General features: G+C 43.1%; 1 protein-coding gene across 1 annotated transcript in view; it reads left to right on the forward strand.

Annotated features, from left to right (window-relative positions):
* Positions 1-3649, forward strand: part of rasl11a (RAS-like, family 11, member A) — a 3745-nt gene extending 96 nt beyond the window's left edge. The window contains exons 1-4 of the mRNA XM_060923697.1: positions 1-490; positions 848-904; positions 1005-1087; positions 1652-3649. The exon at positions 1-490 is cut by the window's left edge and continues 96 nt beyond it. Coding sequence (XP_060779680.1) covers positions 343-490; positions 848-904; positions 1005-1087; positions 1652-2122 — 759 coding nt within the window. The 5' untranslated portion in view covers positions 1-342 and the 3' untranslated portion in view covers positions 2123-3649. The remainder of the gene's footprint in view (positions 491-847; positions 905-1004; positions 1088-1651) is intronic.
* The last annotated feature ends 5795 nt before the right edge of the window (positions 3650-9444 follow it).

A 9444-nucleotide genomic window follows, 5' to 3' on the forward strand; every position in this document is an offset into this window, starting at 1 on the left:
AACACCGCTTTCTGCCTTTAATGACCGGATCCTGTCCTTCTGCTCTCAGGATTACTGACACCACGAGTATTTGAGGAATAAAAGCATCGCTGAAGCGAGAAAGAGTGTGTGTGTGTGTGAGAGAGAGAGAGAGAGAGAGAGAGTGTGTGTGTGAGTGTCTCGGCACTGCTGGACTGGTTCTCATTCAGAGGATTTGTCAGATCACTTCCTCCATACAGAGCCAGTCATCTGCACTCCCATTATGAGAGCGGGTTTGGAGCCTCAGCAGAGTGCTGTGTGGAAACTCTCGGATCTGCCATGAATCCTCAGGCGCTCGGATGAAGGAAGTGTCCCGCTCTCTCAATGCGTCTTCCCGAGCAGCCGAGAACAATGAGCACCGGCTCCGGCAACTTCCTGCTCGTCCCCATACCGGAGTACCCGGGCCTGGACTGTGTGCCCAATAAAAATGTCAAAATAGTCGTTCTTGGAGCGAGCAATGTCGGGAAAACAGGTAACAATAAAGTCTTTTCTCAAACATTTGTAAGAAGTGCTAGTTATTTGGTGAAGTCATCAAACATCAGTGTTGTTCTCTTGAGGGGTTTGATGAGCTTCAGCATCTCTTCCTCCTCACCTGTGTGTGTTATTAGTGTGTTAAAATCCTTGTACATAAGACAGCACAAAGTATCAGGAGGACAAAACTTTCTTTTAATGAGAAAGTTGCTGAAAATCGGGCAGCTTTGAGGAAAAGTTGTCCTCCAGGGGGCGACACACACACACGTTGAGTTTTTCATGCTTGTGGCTAATTATTTTATAACTTATATTTGTGAGTTTACAACCTTTTTGTTTGTTTTTCAACTATAATTTGCAGCCTTAATAGTACGATTTCTGACCAAGAGGTTTATCGGTGATTACGAAGCCAACACAGGTAATACTTACACATTGAAACATGCCCACTCATTTATAACTCATTCATCACATCAACCAACCAACCATAACAACAAACACCTGGTTATTCATTTCTCCAGGGGCCTTGTATTCCAGAAAGATCAATCTTGATGGGGAACAGGTTTCTTTACAAGTGCAGGACACTCCCTGTGTCTCACTGCAGGTAATTCCGTGCATGCTGAACGTCTGTTCCCTGTCGTTTCATATCTTCTCTTGATGTCGTGTAGGTCAGGCAGTCCTAAGCTGCAGGACTTCAGCAGGCTTCTGATGAACCTTGGGGGTAATTTTAGTTCAAACATTTTGCCTCTCGGCCAAGAATGTGGGAGTGGAGATAAAGAGGGTGTTCTGAGTCAGAGGGTCATTATAGTCAGAAGGGGGAGAGTATTTTTCAGCTCCGATCAGAGTTTAAGCCTTTCCTGGTCCAGACTCCCTTCTTAATGGTTATTCCTCAGTTCAAATGCCTCATTTTTCACCACATATCAGTATATGGACATAAACAGACCCAGGGCTGCAGGACGTCTCACTACTGACACTGGACAGCTTTTTCTAGCAGTCCAGTCAGTTTGGTTTGCTTGTCTTGGCAAGTTTAGTTGTTTCTTCTTTACTTGGTGTGTTGAAGCACAAATGCAATGTTGAAACGCAAAAGGTCATAGATACAGAATGTAAACTTTTTTTCATCAGCTGCAGCTTATACTCAGTTTTTTTTTCCTCTGTCTGTCTTTCTCAGGATGATGCCGAGGGCCTGTACTGTCAGGAACAGATTAACCGCTCCATCTACTGGGCAGATGGTTACGTGCTGGTCTTTTCCATTACGGACATGCACAGCTACAGGACCATTCAGCCGCTCTATGAGCACGTGCGCCGCATCCATCCAAGCGGTAACATCCCCATCATCTTGGTAGGCAACAAGAGTGACCTGCTACGGGCGCGCCAGGTACCGACAGATGAGGGCCAGGCTCTGGCAGCCGAGCTCGGAGGACACTATTTTGAGGCTTCAGCCCGGGAGAACCATGAGGGTGTGCAGGCAGCATTCCTGCACTTGTGCCAGGAGGTGAGCCGAGCACTGGGAGGGGCGAATGGAGAGAAGAGGAGGGGAGGATTGCACCTCGTTCGGCCGAAGAGTCCCAACATGCAGGAGCTGAAGAGAAGATTCCGGCAAGTGCTCTCTTCTAGAGGGAAATCGACAACTGCAGTGTGATGATAATGTCATGCCAGTGATTGATTCACAGGCCTGTTACTGGAATCGGTATCGGCTGAGGAGTCGAAAGGTCAACCTTAATATGTATGCTGACTTTATTTTACACTGCAGTATTGACTATGGGAAAAATAAATGTTTATTTTCATACAAAGACAACATTTGCCTGGAAGAACACTAATATGTAGAATGATATATCATTACTGATGTATCATAAAAAATAATGATAGATAAAGATCCAAAGGTTTTTTTTTTTTTTTTTGCTAATATGTGACTTTAGCCCATAACTTTTGTTACAGATGTTTTGTCGTTCATCAAAAATACAGTAAACAGTAAATATGTGTGATTGGCTCATAAAACAGCCTGGGCTTGGCTTTTCATTATTGCTGTATTATAAAGTAAACTTTTGGAGTACAGCTCTTACACACCCTTAGATGGAAAAGCATTTATTTATCTATTTATTTTGGTATTAGGAATAACTGCCCACAAATTAGAACAATTATTTTTGGTTATAAAGTTATTTCTAAGATTCCTTGTCTGGCCAATATCCATATATAGGAAGGAGGACACTCGCGTCTAGTGTTTCTCATGAACTTTGACCCTCTTAGGCTGTGTGAAGCTAAAGCAGAGGTTGGGTGAATGTTTCATATTTCATTCACTTATTCCTTTATTTATTTTTTTTCAAATTGTAAGTGGAATTACAGCTCGACGCTACTTCCCTGTAAACAAGATTTTGGATTCTGTGATGTTTATTCACTGCAAACAGCTTTTGACCCCTAATCTTGTTCCTTTGAGTTTCCTGTTCCGAAGCAGATTTCATTGCAACGTGTCTCATTTTTTCTGTCCGACATCTATTGTAAACAAAAAATGTTGTGGAAGTAAAAGGGACATTTTGTACTTTCATTTCTTTTGCTATCTTAATTTTACTAAATTCCTTTGCATAATTGGAAACGCACATGTCCTTGCACAGACATTCATTCCCAATTATAGGCCTTTTTTTCCTGCTCACATTATACGTAGGCATATATATAAACAGAAAAGGGCCATAGAGGATTCTGTAATCAGTTCCACGTTTTAAAGATATTACGAGAGTTGGGTTGTTCCTGCTCCTGCATTGTGTTTTTTTTATATTTCCCTCTTTCTGTGGGCTGTCTACTGGCACTTAGCTGAAAAGGAAAGACTTCATCTTTATTTTCAGAGTTTTGGCTGATTCTGGCTTACGCTGTGTGTATTATGTGAAACGTACATAATCATGGCCCTCAATTTGAAGTTTGCAACAACGTGAAGTTTCATGTTTCCCCAGTCTGACATGATTGAGCTTGATGATGAACAGATGAGCTGAAACTTGCGCACTGCAGTTTGAGTTCCAGTGAACTTTGTTTCTGACTCTGTCTGTAACATTCACATTTTCACCGTTGACTGACTGCTGGCCTTAAACAAGTCTTGAGATTAGTATTTGCACAGACATTTAGGGCATCTGCAGAGCCTTAAAATGTCATTTTACAATTAAAGCCTTTAATAAGTGCTAAATGTTTGAGTTTTTTTTCTTTTCCCCCACCTCAATCCACAGCGCTGTTGAATTTCCATTTCTGATTGTTCAGAAGGGGTTGATTAATTTCCTCGAACGGTAGCTGTGAAAGTAGTGCCGGCTGTAATTCAAATTACAGGTTTATATTAATACGCTCTTCCTTATGTTATTGTTTTTATAGTAAGATTTAATTCACGGCGGCACGGTGGTGTAGTGGTTAGCGCTGTCGCCTCACAGCAAGAAGGTTCGGGTTCGAGCCCCGTGGCTGGCGAGGGCCTTTCTGTGTGGAGTTTGCATGTTCTCCCCGTGTCCACATGGGTTTCCTCCGGGTGCTCCGGTTTCCCCCACAGTCCAAAGACATGCAGGTTAGGTTAACTGGTGACTCTAAATTGACCGTAGGTGTGAATGTGAGTGTGAATGGTTGTCTGTGTCTATGTGTCAGCCCTGTGATGACCTGGCGACTTGTCCAGGGTGTACCCCGCCTTTCGCCCGTAGTCAGCTGGGATAGGCTCCAGCTTGCCTGTGACCCTGTAGAACAGGATAAAGCGGCTACAGATAATGAGATGAATGAGATGAGATTTAATTCACAGGGAATGTAAATTATGGCTAATGCGCCACATAATTTATAGTTGATGAAAGATTTTTGAAAAATGTGCTGTTATTTACCCTAGAAAAACATCTATAGTTTCTCGGGCGTTAGCCCCTTGTAACAGTCAGTCGGTTTTCCACTCATCAGCGGTTGTCCATCGCTAGCGATGATGACTACTTCATTAGGATGCGCAGAAATGGAGATGGGCCACGAGGCCCACAACAGAGCTCCTCTCCTAATGTAGTGCCTTGCACAGTAACATAAGACAAACAATGTCGTGTCCCCATTGTGTTGTCTCTCTGGACCTCCAGACCTGATGCCAAGTGGTGCACAAAAGTGCCACAGACCTGGCGGGTATGGAAGTTGCCCCGTAGTGACAACTGACTTGCTGTATGATGTCATTCGTTGGCCATTTGAGTGGCTCTTCTGCATGCCATCTGGTAGTGTGCCATTGACCCTTTTGGGTTCATCTGCCACATTGCACCAAAAAGCACCCTGTTGCTAGCGCCTTATTGGTGATGTACTATTTAACCCATGGAACCCAGGTAGGTGCTACAAGTCCGGGTCAGAGCGGACCGGGGAGCAATGGTGATTAAAGGGTAACTCACTTTCCCCAATACTCAAGTCCTCCCGGACCTGAGACTCACCACCGGTTGCAGTTTGAAGTCATACCCAGTCATAATCCTGTAGGTTTTCTACTACAGAAAAGTCTTCAGGACGGGACTTTGTTTTGTGGTATCTCTGGAAAATGACAAACTGTGTTTTTTGCCTTATTAACTTCAAGATGGAGGAAAAAGACAGACTAATAAGGGAACAACTGTTTATAGCTGCCATAATGTCTGGGTTAACAAGAGCTAACCTGTTTCGCAGACATTCAACAACATAAAATATAATGATAAACTGTTATTCTTTAATTAATAAAAAATGTAACTTGGCAAATTGCTGTGTAGTAGTGTTTGCTGTGGTAAAATAATCAACTTTGTGTTGGCACTTCACATTAGGACCATCACACCACCCCATTGCTGATTAACTCCCCAACACAGCATATCCTTATTAACCTTTATGGAGCTGTGATGCAGACATCATCATCTCATTATTAGGTATTGGATTGAAGTAATTGATTCAATTCACCACATAAATGTTCATATGAAAATAATTTCAATTATAGCATTCAATTCGGTTACAAACCAGCAATCTTTGAAAAACTTTCAAACTCAAAACAAAATTTTATTCATAAATGTACATTTGTGACCAGGAGGATTAAGAGTGTTAATTACTACAGCATGCTTTCTTCCAACAAGATGGACGTCTCTTGACAAAATGGTAATGATTTCCTGTGCTCTGATGCAGCTTGCTAATAACAGCTACTGAGACATATGGAATGGTTCGGACTCAGCGTTGTGGTTATATATGCAGAGCAGGAGAGTCAAAGGGTCTTTGTTTGTGAAATCATGTTTTATGTGGAAATGCTGGTTTGGGAGACGTGACTACTCAGCACTGAAGTTGTGAAGAAACAGCTGCAGGGGAGGAACAGTTACAGGACATATTCTCCCCCACTGTGTTATCGCCAAGTCAGGAAACATGAGCAAACACCTCCCAGTGGAGAAGGCTAAGCAAGAGAGGAAGTGGGGGAGACAGAACAGGAACTGAAGAAGAAAGCACAAGAGAAGGAGAAAATTGAGAAACAAAAGGAAAGCGTGAATGTTGAGGGTCATGATTTGACTGGAATATCAGGAAAGGTCCTGAAAAAAAAGAAGTTTGAGACATTAAGTGGAGACGTGCACATCCATGGCTAATAATATCTCTGTTCACCAGCTCATTGTTTGTTCAGGAAATCATTCATATTCTGCTTATAGGCTCAGGGTGTTTTATAATCAGGCATGAGGAATGTGGACAGAACTAATCTGGATTTATGATGCGTGAAGTCTCTAGAGCTACAAAAGCTGACTGACATCCGTGCTTGAATGACATCATTCAGCTTGCCTGAGCTTTTTTCATGTTGGCCTACACTGTTTCAGGTTCTGTGAAAATTGGCTTTGCTTTCTTTTTGATGTGTTCCAGATCTTTGCATTTGGTCCAAGAACAGCACTAAACGTCTCTGAAATGATAGACACCGATATACAGGAAATTAAAGTACAAACGTAGGAAGACACGTGTACCTACACACACACGTTTGTTTTGTGAGTATATAATTATTAATGCAGCTAAATAAGGCTAAACCTACACCGAAGTCAAACCTTATTAACCTCAGCAACCTAAAGGGAGCCTTTTGGCTCGTTTAATATTTTTTCTCCCTGCAGAGTTTGTTAAAAAGCAGTTTTCCTCATGGGGAGTAACCAAATGTCCCCGCAAGGTCACAGCTGTCTCTCACACACATGCAACTGGGCAGAAATAGAGAAAAGTTCTCCCTCTCTATGTTTGGGAAATTCTTTAACCACACAATGCATCTGGTAACAGAAAGCATTTGAAGTTCTGCTGCGTGGCTTTGGTTTTATCTGGTATAGCAAGGCATCATGCAAGTCCTGCCACAGAATAATAGCTAGAATAATAACTCCAGTTCCTATGGCTTTAGGATGTTTCACCACTTATTTTAATGGACGAATGGCATAATATTGCGTAACACTGGTGACTTGGACCACCTGAAGTCTGAATTTGATTAAAACTGTTTTGATTTCAAGTACTGGTCTGAAATGGTATTTGTGATGCAATTTAGTGATGTAATTCACTGAGCTGGGTCAAAAGATCCTGAGGTTCTGCCAAAATAACCTTTTGGCATGTTCATTTTGTGAACTCTATAAACAAATAAACTCTGGATGGACAGTAACTTTTTTCTTTTAACAGCAACAATTCAGGCAAGGCCCATTCTTCTGAATTCATTCATTCATTCATTCATTCATTCATTCATGTCTTTCTTTCTTTTTTCTTCCTTCTTCACTTCCTACCTTCCATCCATCCAGCCAGCCAGCCAGCCAGCCAAACTTTCTTCCACCTTCTCTTCCTTCCTTCTTTTTTCTCCATTCATTCATCTATCTATCTGAATAATAATAATAATAATAATAATAATAACTAGGGGTCGGCATGGTGGTGTAGTGGTTAGCGCTGTCGCCTCACAGCAAGAAGGTCCGGGTTCGAGCCCCGTGGCTGGCGAGGGCCTTTCTGTGCGGAGTTTGCATGTTCTCCCCGTGTCCGCGTGGGTTTCCTCCGGGTGCTCTGGTTTCCCCCACAGTCCAAAGACATGCAGGTTAGGTTAACTGGTGGCTCTAAATTGACCGTAGGTGTGAATGTGAGTGTGAATGGTTGTCTGTGTCTATGTGTCAGCCCTGCGATGACCTGGCGACTTGTCCAGGGTGTACCCCGCCTTTCGCCCGTAGTCAGCTGGGATAGGCTCCAGCTTGCCTGCGACCCTGTAGAACAGGATAAAGCGGCTAGAGATAATGAGATGAGATGAATAATAACTAGAGGTACTGTGCCAAGGGCACAGTGATGTTCCATTTCCACACCTGAGGCCTTGGGACAAAGGTCAAAGTCACAGAACTGGGGGGGAATGAGGCCACTTGTTTGGAATCTGATGACAAAGGGAAAAGGATATAATACTTCCATGGTTAATAATATTAAGTAAGTCCCTATCTTTCACCAATTTCTTGATGCAGGCCAGTAAAAAATATGCATTGATCTGACCTGTCAAGGTCACTCCAGGGCAAGATCAATATTCCCAAATGAAAGCCCATATATGACTTTCTATTCATGGTTAATACTAACTATGGCCTTATCTTGCTCCGTTTTTGAGATATAAGCCCGTGAAAATATGTGACCTAATATTGACCTACAGTAGGTCAATAGGTCAAAACTATAAATATTCATTAAAACATGTTTTTCTATGGCAAAGGAGCAAGGCTAGCTCAAAGACTGTGAAAAATAGACAAAACTCTGACTTTTTGCTATAGAGTCACTTAATTGGCAAGTTCAAGGTCACATAACTCAGTGAAAATAGGTCAAATCACTTAACCGATGCTGTTTTGAGGCCCCCCAAATAGGTTCTCCGTACTCCATTTGGTGAAAATTCATGAAAAAATGAGGGAGGAGTAGCGATTTAACACAAGTGACCTTTGATGTAATTCTGGCAAAGGGTCAAGGTCAGAGGTCAAATAAATGCAAAAAAGTATTAAGGTATAAGGGCCATGGAAGATGGCATGAAATAATTTTGTCTAGCTTGTCCTGGTACTGTACCAAGTGGTCCCATTCATAGCCATTCCTGAAAATTTTATGACATCATAAAATGATGTGGCGGCACAGTGGTGTAGTGGTTAGCGCTGTCGCCTCACAGCAAGAAGGTTCAGGTTCGAGCCCCGTGGCCGATGAGGGCCTGTGCAAACTGCGCAGAGTTTGCATGTTCTCCCCGTGTCTGCGTGGGTTTCCTCCGGGTGCTCCGGTTTCCCCCACAGTCCAAAGGCATGCAGGTTAGGTTAACTGGTGACTCTAAATTGACCGTAGGTGTGAATGTGAGTGTGAATGGTTGTCTGTGTCTATGTGTCAGCCCTGTGATGACCTGGCGACTTGTCCAGGGTGTACCCTGCCTTTCACCCGTAGTCAGCTGGGATAGGCTCCAGCTTGCCTGCGACCCTGTAGAACAGGATAAAGTGGCTAGAGATAATGAGATGAGATAAAATGACGCCATGATGTCATGTGACATCATGCATGACATGGAGATCACAGCTGGTCACTACCTATATGCACACCAAGTTTCATCCCGATATCTTGAAAACTGAGCTAGAAATGACCCTTGTCTAACTACTACTACGATGTATTCACTAAACCTAAGCAATTTCAAGATCCCATTTCCACTTCAGTTGAAATGGGATAATAATAGGGTGGCATGGTGGTGTAGTGGTTAGCACTGTCGCCTCACAGCAGGAAGGTTTTGGGTTCGAGCCCAGCAGCCGACAGGGGGCCTTTCTGTGTGGGGTTTGTTCTCCTCGTGTCTACATGGGTTTCCTCTGGTTTCACCCACAGTCCAAAGACATGCAGGTTCGGCTAATTGGTGGCTCTAAATTGACCGTGAGTGTGAGTTGTTGTTTGTCTCTATGTCTCAGCCCTGCAATGACCTGGCGACTTGTCCAAGGTGTACCCCACCTCTCACCCATAGTCAGTTGGGATAGGCTCCAGCTTGCCCGTGACCCTACATAGGATGAGCGGTGATGGATGGATGGA

Source organism: Neoarius graeffei, chromosome 1 (genome assembly GCF_027579695.1).
Source record: "Neoarius graeffei isolate fNeoGra1 chromosome 1, fNeoGra1.pri, whole genome shotgun sequence".
In the NCBI taxonomy this organism is placed as follows: Eukaryota; Metazoa; Chordata; class Actinopteri; order Siluriformes; family Ariidae; genus Neoarius; species Neoarius graeffei.